This window comes from Pinus tabuliformis, chromosome 1_2 (assembly GCF_031772625.1).
Source record: "Pinus tabuliformis cultivar Carrire ecotype Pingquan chromosome 1_2, CPIR1, whole genome shotgun sequence".
NCBI classification, from domain to species: Eukaryota; Viridiplantae; Streptophyta; class Pinopsida; order Pinales; family Pinaceae; genus Pinus; species Pinus tabuliformis.
In genome coordinates, this window is record NC_142298.1 from 640,333,014 (window position 1) to 640,352,839 (window position 19,826).

At 35.6% G+C, this 19,826-nt stretch overlaps 1 protein-coding gene across 2 annotated transcripts; it reads left to right on the forward strand.

Annotated features, from left to right (window-relative positions):
• Window positions 1–13,932: 13,932 nt before the first annotated feature.
• On the forward strand, window positions 13,933–17,005 carry LOC149207274 (protein DMR6-LIKE OXYGENASE 1-like). Of its 2 annotated transcripts, none has more exons than XM_089395674.1 (4): window positions 13,933–14,357; window positions 14,450–14,697; window positions 16,101–16,422; window positions 16,514–17,005. In XM_089395674.1, exons 1-4 carry the CDS (start codon window positions 14,097–14,099, stop codon window positions 16,757–16,759), a joined length of 1,077 nt encoding a protein of 358 aa, XP_089251800.1. In that variant the 5' UTR covers window positions 13,933–14,096; the 3' UTR covers window positions 16,760–17,005. The 2 variants fall into 2 exon arrangements, with proteins under 2 accessions (XP_089251800.1, XP_089251801.1); XM_089395675.1 differs by having other exon boundaries at window positions 14,190–14,357; window positions 14,442–14,697.
• The last annotated feature ends 2,821 nt before the right edge of the window (window positions 17,006–19,826 follow it).

Consider the following 19,826-nt stretch of genomic DNA (forward strand, 5'->3'; position numbering starts at 1 on the left):
ATATGTGGATGTTGAATATGCAGATGATTTGGACAAGAGGAGATCTACTACGGGATATGTCTTTACTCTTGTAGGTGGATCAATTAGTTGGATGTCAAAGCTTCAAGAAACAATTGCTTTTTATACTACTAAATCAGAATATAAAGCTGCTTCAGATGCCTATAAACAGGAAATCTCGTTGAAATATCTACTTAATTAGAATGGAAGGACGCAAGAGAAAGTGAATGTATTATGTGACAATCAAAGTGTTATTCATTTGGATACAAATATAGCTTATTAGAGCAAGACTAAGCGCATTAATGGTAAGGTACCATTTTGTAAGACGTGATCGATGGTGGAAAAGTAGCTCTCAAGAAGGTCCATACACAGGAGAATCATGCAAACATGTTCACGAAGCCAGTTTTAGTAGAGAAGTTGTGATGGAGTTTGGCTTCTATTAGCTTGTAGAAGAGATGATGAATGGGCATGGGCAAGGGATTACGAAAATTATTGTCAAGGTGGATATCATTAAATAATGAAAATAATTAATGTTAACGATGTAATTATCTAAGTAAATTTAGTTTTACAGTGCAATCAATTTTGTAACTATAGGAAGTTACGTAATGAAATTTTCATATTAAAATGGTGATTTCCTAAGAGGCTTGATGTAACATTGTAGATTCATTTTTGACCCGGAACAATAGGAATTCCAATCCCTTGCCCCATGGAGGTTTCCTTGACACACTCTCAAGGTTTTACCACGTAAATTTGATGTGTATGTTTATGTGATTTAGTTTCTCTTTTTAACTGCAGTTTTCTTCCTTATTTATGTTATTAAAGGGCTCAAATACCCACAACATCAGCATGATAGGATTTCATAACATTTATTTCAAATGAAGTTAGGATGGAAGAAGGCTCTGATATTGTAGCACTCAATTATTATTCCATTGGTCACAAGAAGTGGTCCCTTGGAAGAAAAACAAGAAGGGCACTAAGAAAAAAGGGGCTAAGGACATCAAAAATGTTGTGATTTCATAACATTCTTTAAATAAGAGTTACGACATATTGAGGACCAATAATGTAGCACAAAGATTATGGAATATTAATGGGCTGATAGCTAAGGTATATAGCACATCTAACGCCACCACAATCGACCATGTCCAACTCTAAAAAGGGGAAGTTTGAAGTTGTTAAAGGGAGAAAGTGACAGGAAAATTGGTTGGTAATCATGGAGGAATACTCTGGTAGAGGCATGGCTTGATCAGAGGAAATCAAAGGAATTGGAATTGGAGATATTTTGTTGTGTCTATCATGAAACCTCTTTTTTCTCATGTTTTCTTATTTTTTTGATTTTTACATTTTCAAGAAAAGAATCAGATCTATTTTGTAATCATTAGGACAACTAGAATATTTGCACACTTAGAAAACCAGTAGTTTAGATAGTAGGAACATTTTGGGGATATTTTGAAACTGATTTTCAAGCTCTCTCTCCCTATATAAGGGAAGATGAAACTCAGTAGAATGGTTATGAAATTCTATTCTTGAGAGTCTGAATTCTATATTTTGAGAGATTCTAATTTCTGTTTGCAGAGAGAGAGACTGCAAGTTTTGATTCAATTTCTTGTTCATGAGGTGGTAATTGTTATACAAATTTCAATAGTTTGAGCCTGTGATATGGACTCTATTTTTGAAGAATAATGAAGAAGATCCAATGATTCCAAGAATAATAATGTGTAGTATGTGTTATTACTTTGTATGTTACTTCATATGTGTTTCTCTCCCTTAGAAATTGTGTAAGTAGTAGCTGTTGGATTCACTCATAAATCATGGATTTACTTTTGTTATATTGTAGAAGACAGTACTTGTGAGATTGCAGATTTACTATGTTATACAGTACCAGAAAGTACTTATGAAATATTGAGCTAGAAACCTTAAAATGCGTTCAATAATTTTTGCATTTCATTTCCTTTTTCTTTCATGATTCTACTGGGATTTACTACTTAGCATTTTGGGTTTGTCCAACCCTATCTTCTAAATTCCTTCTTTACTTTCTTTCTTCCCATATTTACTGCAACAACAAATTGAGTTGCCTTTACTATGTGTAGGCCACCATATTTAGAGATTTATTCTTAGGATGATCTACATTGATTATGTGAATGTTGGAATCTAGCTCTCTGAAAGGTAATTGAACCAAATTTAAAATAATATTTCATTTATCTTTTGAGAAATAATGAATTATGTTCAAGAGAGAGTAAGATGTCCTAGGCACGGACCTATCCTCAACCTAGGGGTTGTCTCTAGGAGCTACAACATCTTTTGGTTCCATTGTGAGGGAACGAGTCAAAATATTTTTCCCTGGGTACAACATATTTTACATTCCTCTTATCAAGTGAGAAAATGAAGTGTGGGTTGAAGATATCTCACCTTGATGAATCTGTTGTTTAAATCTTTATCCAGCCAACCTTTCTTTCAAAAGGCCCCATACTCGCTCTGATACTTCCCAGCAGAAAACTCCTCCCATATTCGACCCTGAAAATATCATATCCATGTGGATTTGAAAAGAGAGGACCTTTGTAACTCCAAATCTTGTAATATCTTTTTCTGAAGTGTTGACTTCCATCTCTCAGAAATATGAGATAAAATTCTTCGATTTTGCCTTCAAAGCTTTGGAATATTCAAAAGAAAATTGTTAATTGTGTAACTCATTTTACTCTAAAGCTAAATCTGATGAAGCTTCTATTAGTTATCCTTCTCTCATATTCCCTACCTACCCGGAACCTAAAGAATTCAAAGATATCCCCATAAATAGTCGCACTCATAACATTTCTAACACTTCCTCCCATCTCCATACAACCATAATCCATACACCACCTCAACCATGCCCTGTCGTAAATATTCTACCACCTCCATTATAAAACATGGTTGTCCCTAGTTTCCTACCTAATAGATATGATCCACTTAACTTACCACAACCTCTGAATGGTATTCCACAAGATTACCTTTAAAATCTGCCAAGGTTCACTAGAGAGTATGATATTTTAGCCCAAAAACATATAGAAACATTATGTCCATTTGTTGAGAATATGAATGTAGAACGTATGGATGTAGTACTGAGACTCTTTATTTAATCAATGGATGGAGAGGCCAAGAAATGGTTCAAGACTCTACCAAATGCTTTAATTAATACCTAGGAGGAGATGGAGAATGCTTTCATGCATAAATGGGGGGAGAAAAGGGACTATGGATATATTCTTATAGAATTTAATGAAATGAAGAAAAAACACAATGAAGATGTTTCATAATTTATAAGGAGGTTCAATAAATTATATAACAATCTTCCTGTAGAAATTAAACCTCCACAAGATGCTACCATAGTGGTTTTCGCTGGAGCCTTTTAACCATAGTTTGGGTTTACCCTCAAAGAAAGAAAGTCTCGTACTCTGGACCAAATCAAAACAAATGCCCTAGAAGTTTAATAAAATTTTCCCTCTACTAGAAAATGGAAAGGAAAAGTGGAATATGGTGACGGGAGGAGAGGAAAGGAAGAGGCTAGATCTTTAGGCCATGTGAAGGAAACTCAAGAACAAAAGCTAGATGTGATGAGAAATTTAATAAGGAATTGTCTAACAAACTGGTAAAATTGGAGTTGGAGAACGAAAATCCCCCTAGACAAAGTCATCGATTACTTAACATAAATTTTAATCCTCAATACAGGAGGCCACCTTTGCATCTCTTGCAAAGGGATAAAATGGATCAACATGATCGTATTCAACCTCCTTTGTACCTGGAAGATGATCCTAAAGAGAATATTGAAGAAACCATAGAAGTTCAAGAAATTCAATTCTCTTCTCTCTGATAGGGAGAAAATGAAATAGAACTAACGAAGGAGAAGGGGGTGACTTAGAGGCCCCACTACATGATGATGAGATAAAAAATTATTGTAAGAAGTTTTTTGACTTCATGCAAGCCTAATTGCACAAGGAATATGATCTCAGGTCATCTAGGAAAAGGTCTAGTGGGTAAGATCATAATGAAGAAAATATTCATCCAAGTTCTACTAAACTAGCAGACAGGGGGAAGAGACCACTCAACCCTATCCCACCAATCAAGAAATAATTCTCTCACCCCATTCCAAATAAGTCTGGAGTCTCTAAAATAGAGAAATTTCCCCCACTGATGAAGCCAATTTGCAAAGAGGATAAAGAACCTATCGAGTATGTTAAAAATGATAAGAGTCCCCCTCCCTTGAGTCTTCAAAAATAAAGTCAAGATAGTTATCCCTTTGACTAAATTATTGAAACAATCCCAGTATAAAGCTCAAGTGTCTCAGTTTATGAGTTCACCCACTACTACCCCCCTGTAGTATAGCCTTAACCTTTAGGAAGAGAGGCTTTTGATTTTGTTTTGAGCCCATGTGGAGGAGCATGACCCTTCCACTCCTCCATTCTATGTCACCTTGGTAATTCATGACCTGCTATTACATAATTGTATGCTTGACTCAGAAGCATCCGACAATTTAATGTCATTATTTGTGAAGGAACAGTTGGGATTGAAGATAACAAATCCATACAAATATCTATACTTCTTTGATTCCAAAAGAGTAAAGTGCTTGGGTGTGATCAAGGATATGATGGTCAATTTGGCTCAAATCCAAGTAAAGAGCATAGTAATGTACATTGTAGTTGTCTACATCCTTGTAAGGTTTGGTATGCTCTTTTCTAGGTCATGGGGAATGAAACTTTGGGGTTCCATTAAACTAGATTTAACTTATGTTAACATTCCCATGTTTGGTGGAGGACAGTGTTGATTATACAGGGAATCTAGATTTGTGAAGATAGTTACAAAGGCATATTGTTCCAATAATTATCTTGTGTGTGGTAATGACACGTATTTTTCTTGTCTATTGTTAGAAGAAGATGATCAAATCATGAGAGACACCGAGGTGGAATGTACAACTTAGCTGAGTAAGAAATCATTGGAACATGATGAGGTATGGAAATTATATTTTGATGGTGCTTATTCTAGGGAATCAAATGGGACAGGTGTATTGTTGGTGTCTCTAGAAGGTAGCTTGATCCTTATATCTTTCAAGATGGAGTTCAAAGCCACAAATAATGTTGCTAAATATGAAGCTTTGATGTTAGGGCTGCAAGCTACTAAAAACCTTAATATCAGGTGCTTGAATGTGTTTAAGGATTCAAAGATGGTGGTGAAACAAATAAAAATTCAATGTCAAACCAAGCATCCAAGATTGAAGGCCTACATGAACGAAGTATGGGACTTGATTGAATTTTTTTCTTTGCTTTCAATACTCAGTTTCTTCCTAGAGAGCATAATAGGATGGAATAGGCATCACTACTAGAAATTTCAAGTCTCCCCAAAATCTTTTGATTAGATATGAAGTTGAGGTTAGGTACAGGTCGTCAGTACCAAACAATGTGAAGTACTAGTAGTTTTTGAATATGAAGAACAGATTAAGCGCTTCATGGAGGTTATTAGAGAATTATCGAAATCAGTTAGTGATCAGGAGGATGAGGAGATGACATGTGAATAGCAGGTCAGTTGGGAGGAAACCTTCGCTGGTCATAAGATATTGCATCAAAAGGGGAACATCATCCCCAGAGGATTGGTTCCACAAGAAATCATTTTTAACTCAAATAATGTGGCTATTAAACCAACTAAGAAAGAGCTTGAGGAAGATGTGGAAGATTGTAATATTGGCATCGAAGAAGATCCAAGAATCATCAAATTAGCTAAAGGAGTTCCTAGGGAACACAAACAAAGGTATCTGGACGTTTTTAAGGAGTACATGGACGTGTTTTTCTTCTCATATGATGATTTTAATACTTTTGATTCTTGCGTCATACATCACAAAATTCCTTTAAAAATAGGGATGAAGCCATATAAACAGAAGCTGAGGCAGATTTATCCTTTGTTGTTCCCATCCATTGAAAAGGAATTGAAGAAACTGTTACAAAATAAGATATTTGAGCCTTTAAGGTACTCCAATTGGGTAGCAAATTTGGTTCCTTGTCAGGAAGAAGAATGGAGAAATAAGGTTGTGTGTAGATTTCAGAAATTTGAATAAGGACTTGCTGAAAGATAACTATCCTCTTCCTAAAATGGATTATATTCTGTACAAAATGGTAGGGTCTTCCTGTATGTCCATGATAGATGGTTTCTTCGGATACAACCAAGTCGTTGTACACCATGAGGATCAGAAGAAAAAAACTTGTACTACACCATGGGGAATGTTTATGTATGTCAGAATGCCTTTCAGCCTCATAAACGATGGAGTTACTTTACAGAGAGCGATGGAAATAGAATTTGTTGGAGAGAGAGATAAATTTGTAGTAATCTAGCTGGATGGGATAAGTGTTTTCTCTGATTCAAATGAAAATCACCTCAAGTACTTGTAGTTCACTTTTGAAAAGTGCAGAAGGTATGGTCTGTCATTCCGAAAAAATCTCAATTTTATTTAAGTGAAGGGAATTTTTTGGGCCACATTGTAACAAAGGAAGGAGTAAAGATTGATCCCAAGAGGGTGGAAGTTATTAACAATATTCCATTACCAAGGAATAGGAAATAAATATAGGTTTTCTTGGGCATAATCAACCTTTTAAGAAGGTTTATACCAAATTAGGCTGAAATTGCAAAGAGATCACAAAGATGTTGAAGAAAGATAGGGAAGTAAAGTGGAATGTAAAAGCCAGTGGATCATTCTCCAGAATTAAAAAAAAAAAAAAAAAAAAAAAAAAAATGTAGAAGCCATTCATTATTTTCTCTTCTGCGTCTCCTAACACACTGGCAGTTATTCTATTGCAGAAAAATAATGAAGGACATGAACAACCAATTGCGTTTTTCAGCTAGGTGTTGCAAGATGCAGAGCTGAAGTATAATATCTTAGAGAAACAATCTTATGCCTTGGTCAAAGCCCTGAAGGCCTTCTGAATTTATGTCTTGCAATCCAATATAATAATGTATTTTCCAACCACCACTGTGAAAGACATTCTCGTGCAGGGAGACAATGAAGGTAAGAGGGGCAAGTGGATTGCCAAAATTCAAGAATATGACATGGAGATCAAACCCACTAAGTTGATCAAGGGGCAGAGATTGGCTAAAATATTTTCTGAGGCTAACTTCCAGATCCTGGGTATAAATTTGATGATAGATAAGGAAGGAAAACGTGGAATATCAAAGGAACAAAACAATATTGAGACCTCAATACAGAAAATCCAAATGAAGTACCTTGTCTCACAATGGTATAAGTATCTAGTCCATTATTTAATTTTTTTTAAATTCCCATTGAATTTTGACAAAGTTAAATATAGGGCATTGAGGCTGCAAGCCCAGAAGTTTGTCATTTCAAATGGCTAGTTGTACTAGAAAGACCCAGTGGGGATTTTGATTTTATGCCTTGTAGAAGGAGATACTCAAAAGGTGATTGATGAAATCCATAACTGTGTATGTGGAGGAAATTACACCTAGAGAGCCACAACCCATAAGATCCTTAAAGCATGTTTCTATTGGCCCAAGTTGTTTGGTGAGGTTCATGATTATGTCAGATCTTGTGGAAAATGTCAGATTTTTGCTAAGAAGCAGAAGTTAGCCCCCCTCCCCCTGATTCTCATTTTTGTGGAGGATCCCTTCAGGAAATGGGGTCTAGACTTCATAGGATAAACACATCCATCATCGAGCAGTCAACACAAGGGGATCCTTACATCCACTGATTATTTCACAAAATGGGTGAAGGTCATCCCAACTAGAAATTCAACTGATGCAGTGGTCATTAAGTTTATTGATCAAAATATTCTTGCTAGATTCAGTTGTCTGAGGAATATTATCACCGATAATTCTCAAGTTATTAAATTTGTCAATTTTCTATGTTTTTTCCAAAAGTACAACATCATCGTGGGATACTCCACCACCTACTATCCGCAGGGCAATGGGATGGCTAAGTATTAAAATAAGACTTTAGTAAGGATTCTAGAAAATACCATATTGAAAAACTAGAAATATTGGGCCTCGCAACTGAATTTTTCTTTATGGACCAACAGAGTTACCACCAAGAGGTCAACCAGGATGTCCCCCTTTGAATTGGCATATGTAAAGGTTACCATTTTACCTATCCAACTAGCCATGCTAGTGGCTAAAATTCTACAGGATGTTGAGGAGGAGCCAAATTATCTGACCAGGAGAATCAATCAACTCGTAGAACTTCAAGAAACCAGGGGGAGGTAAATCAGAATCTAATTAAATATCAGGAAAAGATGAAGCCTCTTTTTGACAAAAGGGAAAGCAACAGATCCTTATATCCAGGAGATTTGGTGCTCAGATGGGATGTTAGGAGAGAGAACAAAGGAAAACATGGGAAGTTTGATCCCTTATGGTTTGGACCTTTCAAGATATCAGAAGCCAAAGGAAACAACACTTTCCTACTGGAAAATTTGGATGGTGATATGCTTGAACTGCTTGTGAATGGGAAGTTTCTCAAGCTTTATTCCCAACGTTAAAGATGTCCATTTTCATCCATTGTATATACTAGTGAACCATTATACATACCAATCATGCTTTAATTTCTTACTTTTTCTGTTTTTTATTTTTATGTACTTCAATAAAATGGCTCCATGCCCAATGGATAGAAGGCACTAATTTGTAGGTTCTCAATCCATTTCTTGCAATAAATTGTCCCAAATTGGAGCCGATGTGACCTATCATACCCTCTTTTGATTATAGCAAATGGTCATATTTTTTGTCCATAGTATAGAAAATGATGGGTACAATCTTGGATAACCAAAGGAAGAACTATCTAAAATCCAAAGGGAAAGCCAAAAAGGGAAAGCATACATTGGAAAGACAAAATGGATGGTTGATCATCAAGGCCCGATATTGGAGGGATCAGTAGGCAGCGTAATTGGGATTTCAGGATATTGGAGGCCGAAATTCAAAGCTGAAATAAAAAGGGGAAGGTCAACCATCAAGATCTTGATCGAAAAAATCTCAGCCCATTGGAACCCGAGTTTCAGAGTATCAATCATTTCAAAACTTCATAGCATTAGAGTTTCATAACTCCTTAAAAATCAAAACTCTTTTGAAATCACCAAGGGTTGTGGAGTAGGGAAAATACAAAGAAAACCATAGAAAACCAAAGGACTAACGGTCCCTTTTCTCTCTCCTCCAAAGGACACATCGCAGAAGATAATTGGCTCCAAGAAGCTGATGAGGAAGGTGACATTAGTGTGACGTGGTTGTATGATGTACACATGTCGATCAGTTTCGACATTTTTTAGGGCCTAATGGGCTGAATTTGGGTGATAAGTGTCACCACTCAGGTTGTTCTATGTGGAAATGAAGACACTGGCATGACGTCTTTTCGAAGGTCGGTTTTTTAGAAGTGGGATTTTCTGTAACTCCTATCAAATTATTTCATAGTGTTCTGCTCCAATGAAGGGGCTCCGATGTTGAGTGGCTTTTTGTAACAGGGACTCCAAAGAACCCAAAGCAAAGAGGTGGTCTAGCATCTAGGTGCTATAGAGAATATCAAAGGTCGAAGCTTTCATAATCCCTCTATAATTGCATTTGAGAAAAGTTACGATGGGATGTGCTTTTGATGTTGAATAGAGTTTAGCTATGGAAGCCCAAAGAGCCAAGGGGAAAGAGAAAATACACTACGAAATTGGCCCCAAAAGGAACTTGAAGGCCTTAGTGCATCGGCACCAAGACGATGGTCATAACACCTGGTTCTATGGCAAAGTTGCAGTAAGAAGGGTAATAGAAAGGGGCTAAGAGGATTGAGATGATATGATTTCGTAACGTTTATTTCGAATGGAGTTACAATGGATAAAGACTATGATACTGTAACGCTTAAGAATTATGCCAGTGGTCCCAAGCAGAAGTCCCATGGAAGAAAAATGAGAATGTCATTAAGAACAAAGGGGCTAAGGACATTAGAATGTTGTGATTTCATAAAATTCTTTAAATAAGGGTTACAAAATATTAAGGCCCAATACTATAGCACAAAGAGTATGGAACATGGATGGGTTGAAAGCTAAGCTACAGAGCACCTCTAATGCCACCACACTTGACCACATCTAGTTTTAGAAAGGGGAAGTTTCAAGTTGTTAAAGGGAGAAAGATACAGTAAAATTGGTCAATAATCGTGGTAAATACATGGCTTGATCAGAGGTAATCAGAGGAATTGGCATTGGAGATATTTTGTTGTGTCCATCATGACACCACCTGTTTCTCATCTTTTTTTATTTTGTTGATTTTTACATTTTCAAGAAAAGAATGAGATTTGTTTTGTAATCATAACACAACTACAATATTCACACGCTCAAACATCTAATAGTTTAGATAGCTAGAGCATTTTGGGGATATTTTGTAACTATTTTTTGAGCTCCCTTTCCCTATATAAGGGAAAGGAAACTTGGTAGAATGGTTCCGAAATTCTATTCTTAGGGGTCTAAATTATGTCTTTTCAACGATTCTGAGTTATGTTTACACAAAGAGAGGTTCCAAGTTTTGGTTCAATTTCTTGTTCATGAGGTGGTAATTGTTATACAAATTTCAATAGTTTGAGCCTGTGGTATGTGCTCCATTTTTTATGATTAATGAAGAAGATCTGATGATTTCAAGCATAGTAATGTGTAGTATGTGTTTCTCCTTTTTATGTCACATCATATGTATTTCTCTTCCTCAGAAATTGTGTAAGTAGTAGGTGTTGGATTCACTAATAAATCATGGATTTACTTATGTTATATTGTAGCAAACAGTACCTATGAGATTGCAGATTTACTGTGTTATATTGTAGTAGAAAGTACCTATGAAATATTGAGCTAGAAACCTTAAAATGCACTCCATAATGTTTTCATTTCACTTCCTTATTTTTTCATGATTCTATTTAATTTAATTCTTAGTATTATGGGTTTGTCCAACCCTATGTGCTGAATTCCTTCTTTACTTTCTTCCTTCCCATCTTTACTGCAATGAAAAATTGAGTTTCCTTTACTATGTGTAGGCCACTAAATTTAGATATTTATCCTTGTGATGATCTATATTGTTTATGTGAATGTTGGAATCTACCTCTGTGAAAGGTAATTGAACCAAATTTAAAATCATTTTTCATTTATCTCTTGAGCAACAATGAATTATCTTCAAGAGAGACTAAAATGTCCTAGACACCAACCTCTCCTCAACCCAGGGGTTGCCTCTAGGAACTACAACATGGCTGTTATATCATGTCCTTATGTTGTAGGGAGATTGAAAATTTAATTGAATTGGATCTTGTTGTATAGTTTTGGGAGATGACATGGTAGCTTTTAGGTTAGGCTTCCAGGGTGGCATATTTTGTCCCTTTTCTTGTTTTGGAGGCAGGTATCTTTCCCTCTTATTCTCAATGTTCTTTCGTAGTTTCTCGCATTCCTCCTAGACAGAGGATGTGTAGTAGGAGAGGTGGAGGAGGCAATGTCAGAACAAAAGAAATTTGACCCTTTTCCTATGAATCTGTGGCCACCTTCTTTAATGTAGTTCTTTTGGAATTCAAGAAGGATATTTTAATATTGGAGGGTAAAGAGATTGAGGACCTCCCTTATCAACCATATTATGAGGTGATGGGGGAGGATTTGAAATGGGTACCAGACCCTGGCAAATTTAGGAAAAAAAGACTTCATTTTCTGAATTCGTTGGCTTTACACCAGCAAATGGCCACTTTGCTTCACTTGATATTCAAGGACAAACAAGTTGAGACCTACAATCTATTTTCTTCACTAGAGGATGTCAAATGAATGATTCATAACCTCAGGTATTGTTTTGATAGTGTGGACTCCCTCTTGGCTCGTGTTGAAGGTTTTCTGGTGAGTGACTCTGCCTTTGGAGACCTTACTGATCCTCCAGTTGATCACAGAAAAACCGACACTATTATTTCCTCTCATTAGGATTAGTGATGGTAGAATTCAAAGTTTTTATGTTAATTTTGATCAAATATCTTTCGACTAGAGTTATTATGATAGCCAACATATCTAGTCATTTTTGTGAAGTGGTCAGTGATAAAATCATGTATTATTATCTTCCTATGTGTTATTTCTTAGACTCTTATGGGCTCGTTGGTGGTGAATATAGTTGTTGGTGCTTTCTATGCACTTTGTAGTGACTCTTCATATGGATTATCTATATATGTTTTAGAGGAGGATGTCTCTTTTTATTTTTTCTATTGTTATTCTTTTAAGGTCCCTTGGTGGAGGTTTGTTTTTCATGCTACTCGATGGTGTGTTGGCATCAAATTATTCATGTGGTCAGTACTCTTCATCCATTCATATAATACACACCTAAAACTTGCAATTTGCAACTTGCAGTTTGGATCCCCATATACTTGTAGCTTGGTTAATCTTAAGCTTGTTGATTATGTATGCCTTCACCTCTAGGTATGTCGATGATCTTTGCTAGGAACTTTATACATAATTATGGATGTCGAACTCCATCTTTTATTACTTCCTTCAGACATATATGTACACATCTTGGAGGCCTCTAAGGAGAAGTGTAGATTGGAATTGTATTTTGTAGGGATCGTTATTGAAGAGTATAGTTCAATTCGGTGTAGAAGTTTCTCTCTGTCAATGGTAGGTATTCCCTAGCTTTATGGTGGTCTTGGTTCTTGTTTTCATGGCATGCACTTGTTAACCTTGCGATCTGAGCCACAATCTCTGTAATTTGAAATAGTATTGGTTTGATGTACAGACTAATATGTTGATGAACATATTATGTTCAGATTGCTATAATGGAGGTTCTTAGGGAGCTTAGTGAAGCTAGTGGTTTTGGAGAGATATAAACTTGATTATGATGATCTCAATGTAACTCTCTTTTTTTACTATGAATACAAAGTACTTCAATTCAAAAAAGCAAAAGACATGATGAGTATCCACACACACATCTAATACTTAAATTAAATTTTAATAATTTAATATTTCATCTTTAAAACTTGATATTGAAACATCTTAATAATATATATATATATATATATATATATATATATATATATATATATATATATTTCTATTTATATATTTATATTGGTGATTTTAGAATAAAGTTGTATATAATTTTAAATTAATTATCAATAAATATTAAATAGATGGTAGAGATTTAACCTAAGAGGTCTTAGAAAAAAGGTTTTATAGAATTTCAATTTAATTATTAATAATTATTAGATAAACAGTAGAGATTTCATAAATTAAAGATTTACATTTATTTCAAAAGTAGTTATTCCCTTTACTCCTTTAAATTAAATTAATTAATTAAAAAAATATCATATAAATGTCGTAGTATAAAGATTATGCTTTTTTTCCCTCAAAGTTATGGAAATTCCAGCTATATTTTGAAAAAATCCAGGAGTGATTTTTGTGAATTCAAGTAAAAGTTGTCAAGCTTCATAATTTTAGGTGCCCAATAGGTTTTTGATGGTGTTGAATCCATTTCCACCATCAAAAACATGATTCAAACACTCCCTCTATAATAATTTTTGAATTTTTTTTACCTGGATCTTTTGGCCATCGGAACAATTTCTCAACCTCAATAGATGACTCCTCAACGTCCATAGACAACTCCCATATAAACACATATTTCAATTTTAACAATATAAGATGCGTTATAAAAAAAATATTTTGATACTGCCCATAAACATTTATAGATCATTTAGTTTATATCATTACACTAATTATATATCTTTCAATATATACCAATAACAATCAAATATACATACCATATATACAATTACTTGTAATAATGCCTTATACTTGCCTCAAAATCTTCGCCCATTATACATCTATCTTACCTATTACCCATCTTATTATATCTTAATAATGAATAAATGCGACCCAATAATTACCATTTTATGTTTCATACGTATAATGAATTATTATTTATAACCTGACTCCCATATATACAAAGGACCATTATCCAAAGACATCCATCTCCACTCCACCAGAAAATACACATATATGTGATCAACAATTACATAGCCATGGCTGTCGCTGCCGGCCTCGCAATTTTCGCCTCGCCTATCGCATAGCTTTCTTATCCCCTCTCTTCTCTCTTCCATCACGTTGTACAGTGATCGAGATATGGAGTCCACTGCTTTGCCTCCAGCCTCTCTTAACCCTCACCAACAATACCCTGTTCATTACAGAGGAGTCAAAGATCTGGTCGATGCTGGCAGCCACACTCTCCCTCATATTTACGTCAAGCCCCCAGATGAGCGTCCCGTCATTGATTCTCATGAACAACAAATCCCCCTGATAGACCTCTCAGAACTGGAAGGCGCGAGCCGAACTGCGACGGTGGAAGCAATCGGCAGGGCATGTCGAGACTGGGGCTTCTTCTTGGTAATTATAAACATTTGCAGTATCTCATATATCATTTTATCTGACAGTTCGATCCCTGTTAACATCAATTCATGTGATGTTGAGAATTACAGGTGAAGAATCATGGGGTTTCAGAATCCACCATGGAAAACGAGATGCGAGTGGGGCGAGAGTTTTTCCACCTGCCCACGGAGGAGAAGATGCGCTACTTCTCGACGGACCCCAAATCTCGAATGCGCTACTCCACCAGCTTCAATGTTAAAGAAGACAAAACCCTCAACTGGAGAGACTTTATCCGCTACTCTTGCAAACCCTTGGAAGAGATGTTGCCCCTTTGGCCTGACAAGCCCACAGATTTCAGGTATTTAGGGGCGATTGAATTTGGACACTTTTACAGAACTGCTAAGGTGATCTAGGAATTAGTTGAATAATTATTAACCATGTTTGTTATCAATATTATGCCTTTGGTTAGTTTCTTGTATTTGATTAAACAATTTTGGTTAATAGTGCCTTCACAATTTTATTTTTTTTATCGATTTGTCTGGTGGAGCTCCACTCATCATCAAGATGAAACGAGTAATATTTCTGATGGAAGTTCTACCCTCATTAGAGACACGGAGTTTATGTGGCCTTGATATTGGGGAAGCGGCCACCAGAAATATTAGTCGTTCAATCCAGATATATAATTTTTCTAAAAGGAAAAACAGATTAACAACATAAACAATTTTACTAAAATAATGTTAATATTAGACAAATGTTTCATAATTTCTGTAAAGATCTCTATGCTCATTGAATGCTTTACCAGGCTACGTCAAGCATTCATTCAAGATGCACACTTCCTCCCAAAGAAAAAACAGAATGACAACATAAACATTGCTCATTGAATGCTTTACCAGGCTACGTCAAGCATTCATTCAAGATGCACACTTCCTCCCAAAGAAAAAACAGAATGACAACATAAACATTTTCACTTAAAAAAGAAAACAGAGTGACAACTTAAGCAATTTTAGAAACATATAATATTAGGCAAACATTTTCTTAATTGCTATAACGATTTTGAGGTTCATTCAATTCTTTACCAGGCAGCATTCAGCTGGAATGGATTGCAGATTCTAAAATATTTTTAGAATCTGGGACATATGAGTGAAATTAACTGTTTAACCTGGCTTTTATCTCTTACACTTTTTTTTGGTAAAACAAATATTTTCTCAATTGTTGTAAAGCTATTGAAATTCATTCAATTCTTTACGAGGTAGTATTGGTCGGAAATGGATTGCAGATTTTAAAATATTCTTAGAATCTGATACATATGAGTAAAATTAACTGTTTTACCTTGTTCGACCTAGCTTCTATCTGTAAATTTTCAGAATCAGATAGACATTCACTCTTTCCGCTAAGACAAACATTTTCTTAATTACTGTAAAGATCTTGAAGTTCATTCCATTCTTTAGAATCCATATACGTCTAGAATAGATTGCAGATTCTAAAATATTTTCAAAACATTTTCTTAATTACTGTAAAGATTTTGAAGTTCACTCAATTCTTTAGAATCCATATACATCTGGAATAGATTGCAGATTCTAAAATATTTTAAAAATCTGATGCACATGACTATGAATGACATTAACTGTTGCACCTGGCTTCTTCTATATATAGAATTTCAGAATAGACTGCTAAGAACTGCCCATATTATTCTCTATACCCAAATTTTCATGTATGGAAAGATTAGTTAACTCCCCAATTTGAAACTGTTGGATTGTTCAGAAAGGCAAATGCAGAGTACAGTAAGCAAATTGGAGATCTTGCGAGGATTCTATTAAGCGCTATCTCGGAGAGCTTAGGGCTTCCTTCGGAATACATAAACGATGTATATGGCGACTATTCGCAGTACATGGCCTACAACTTCTATCCGGCCTGTCCAAATCCACAGCAGACTCTGGGTTTACCAGGTCACTCGGACCCCGGCGGCCTCACCCTCTTAATGCAGGGTGATGTGGGTGGTCTGCAAGTGTTGCACGAGGACAATTGGGTAGTCGTTAGGCCTGTACCCAATACGCTTGTCATCAATCTGGGAGACCAGTTGCAGGTAGGAATTCGTGATAATGGGGTGTGTGATCCTTTGATCTATAGATATTTCAGTAACCTGAGGGTAAATTTGTTGGTTTACATGTGTTCAGATTCTGAGCAACGACATTTACAAGAGCGTGGAGCACAGAGCCGTAGTGAATAGCAACAAGGAACGAATCTCAGTGGCAACGGCGTATGGTCCGTCGTGGAGCACAGCGATTGCTCCTGCCCCACAGCTTGTGAACTCGTCTAGACCTGCTGTTTACAAGGGTTGTGTATACGGGGACTTCATGGATGCCCTCGAGAGTGGATCTCTTCACAAGAAAAGCGTTCTTGACTGTCTCAGAATCGAATGAACTGACTCAGTAATGCAACCATAAGCAGATAGATCCCTGTAGAGTTTCCACACTAATCAGGGTTTTAACTGTTCTGTTTCCAGCCCTGAAGAACTGATTCGAAATGCTTTGACTGGGCTTTTAATAACAGCAATTTATGAAAATGTTACCTGTAAAATATTCTATGTTCGTCATTATATATCTAAACTATAAAGTTAGAATCACAATTGAAGTTTTGCACAAATAAATTTAAACTGGTTTTATAGACACCCGAGAGTGTTTTTTTAAGTGATTAAACACAAGGGCTTGTCCTTTTTTATGTTGTCTACTTGAGCTTATCTATCCGAAAACTCAGATTTAGCTGTAGATAAGTTTTTTTTAAGTAGAAAAAAGCTCTACTCTTTAGTATTAAAGGTAGTACATTCAGCAACTTATAATATTATCTTTACTATCATTCTACAAAAAAATGTCAATGTTCAGCTATTTATAGCTGTCTCTAAAAAAGTCTTAATACCAACCTACACCCTTTGTTACCCAACATAAAATGTACAAACTTGTGCTATTCAAACAACCTTGTTACCCTTCTTCTATTGCCCAGAAAACATTACAATCCTATCTATTCCTACGCACAACAAAACACAAAAGTCTTGTCTGTCATTATGAATAGTTGATAGTACCTGCATTATCCATGACTCCCTGGACAAAGGAAGCAAAATAAAATTTACCTATTTCCCTTCTTATACCTCTCTTTGAAAGCAAATCTGCATCCCATTTCTGTTCTCTATAGATATGGTCAAATTTTACCTGTTGAAAGGCTTTTTCCAAGGTTTTGATACGATTCATCCAATTAATTAAAATTGGTAGATTGAAATCATTTTGGCCCTTTACCCATTCTATAATTTGGCATCGCCATAGATTTGATTAATCCCTAACCATTTTTTCGCGATCAATACACCCCATAAGGCAATGCTTTCTGCTCTACTATTTCTTCCTTTTCCACCCTCCCACCAGAAATGGTAGACTGTATCAGTCTTGATGTAAATAACAGCTCCACATCCACATGCTCTGTTAGCACATGCCCCATCAAAAGAAGCCCATTGGATATGAAAGCCATGTTTCTCTAATCTTGATGTTCCTGTCGCCTTTGTTTCTCTGTATCTGTCCAATCTCGTTGAAATAGGCTATAGTCTTATTAATGTCCTCTTGTACCTCCAATCCTTTCTGTTCAAAGATAATGGCATTGCACCTTCTCCAAATAGTCCATATGATATATAAAGGTAGCGCCCTGAACTGTCTGTCTTTGATCCAAATCCTGATACTTGATGACAACTTCTGTACAACTCCTTTTGATGCAATTTTAAAAAATCCCATCACTCCCTTCCATATTGCCTTTGCATACAGACACTGTATGAATAGATGATTATTATCCTCCTCATCCTCCCTACACATAAGGCAAATTCCCGGACCTTGAAACCCTCTCCTTCGAAGATTCTGCCATGTCAATATCCTATTATGAATGGCCAGCCAGCAAAAACATTTTATTTTATTCGGGATGTTCCATTTCCATATGATCTGAAAAATAAGTGGGAATCCATATCCCTTCTCCTCACTTGGCATATTCTTATATATGTCTTTTACCACCGTGCTTCCTTTCTTAAGTGTTCCTACCCATCCCATCCGGTCCTCATTATTGTTTAGAGTGATCCCAACATTTCTAAGGGTAGAGATATAATCCTCCCATTGACCAATGCATTCTATAGGCAATTCCAATTCCTCTGCCTTATACCATTCTTGAAGATCCAACTGATTAGGCCTATAATGAATAATCTGATTAAGATGATAAATCTCTTTATTATGAATATGATTGAGAATACTCACCGGTAACGAGTGATTCCCCACCATGCCCATAAGAGCATCTAATCCCACTTTAATCTTAGCTCCGTCACCCACTGACCAACGCATATTTCCCATTAATATTTGTAGCATTTGAAACATACTACTCCAAATAAATGATCTCTGAGTTTTCTTTCTTGCCCCATTAGTGATCCAAGTCGAAAATGATTGTCCATACATATATTTTTCCTTGATAATATCAACCCAAATACCTTCTCCCGCAGCAGCCCTCCACATATTCTTGATGATGAGTTCCTTATTGAAAGTTCTAGGATCAATAATCCCCCAACCTCCATCCTCCACCGATCTTGCTATCAATGACCAACGAATCAGATGTATCTTACCTACTTTCTCTACATTATGAACCCCTGTCCATAAGAAATGTCCCATAACTGATATTATCCTTTTGATGATTTCCTTTGGTAATAAAAAAAGATGCATCCAGAATACTGATAAATTTTGTAAAACATATTTAAGCATTATCACTCTCCCCCCTAATGTCATCCATTTGTGTTTCCAGCCATCTAATTTGTATTTGAACTTATCAATTAACCATTCCCAGTCCTTGATTCTGTATCCACATGGTTTTAAGATGAATCCTAAATAAGTAAATCCTTCAGCAAGATGTATGGAAGATATCCCAAATAGTTGTCTAATTTCCCCTAGAATCACTCCCTGTTTAGGGTTATGAATTAATTTTGACTTCATTTCATTCATCATTAATCTAGATGCATGGTTATGAATTAATTTTGACTTCATTTCATTCATCATTAGTCTAGATGCATCTCCAAATAGCTTGATGCATTTATGAAAAATTGACCACTCCTCAATAGAAATTTGTCCTCCAAATAGAATATCATCCACAAACATTAGATGTGTGTTACTATAATGAATTTATAGTATCCATATCTTTATACATTTAATCACTTGCAAAGCATTTAATTTTTGTGTTTATATGATGTGATAATTTGCCATTACTTTCCCAATCCTTTTATACATCATTACAATTATGGAGTATGTTGTTTTTTCTACTATTTTTACTTTTTAAGTAGCCTCTCTCTTAAACATTTAAATAAGATTTGAACTTGTGACTAGATAAAAACTAAACCCACTCAAATCAATTTATATAAAAACCCACTCAAATCAATTTATATATACCATATTTTTTTTTATTTGAATTTAATTTGATTTTGAA

Coding starts and splice junctions, on each gene's coding strand:
- LOC149207274 (XM_089395674.1), top strand. CDS start 14,097: ATGGAGTCCACTGCTTTGCCTCCAGCCTCTCTTAACCCTCACCAACAA. Junction 14,358..14,449: donor GAGACTGGGGCTTCTTCTTG/GTAATTATAAAC, acceptor TGAGAATTACAG/GTGAAGAATCATGGGGTTTC. Junction 16,423..16,513: donor ATCTGGGAGACCAGTTGCAG/GTAGGAATTCGT, acceptor ACATGTGTTCAG/ATTCTGAGCAACGACATTTA.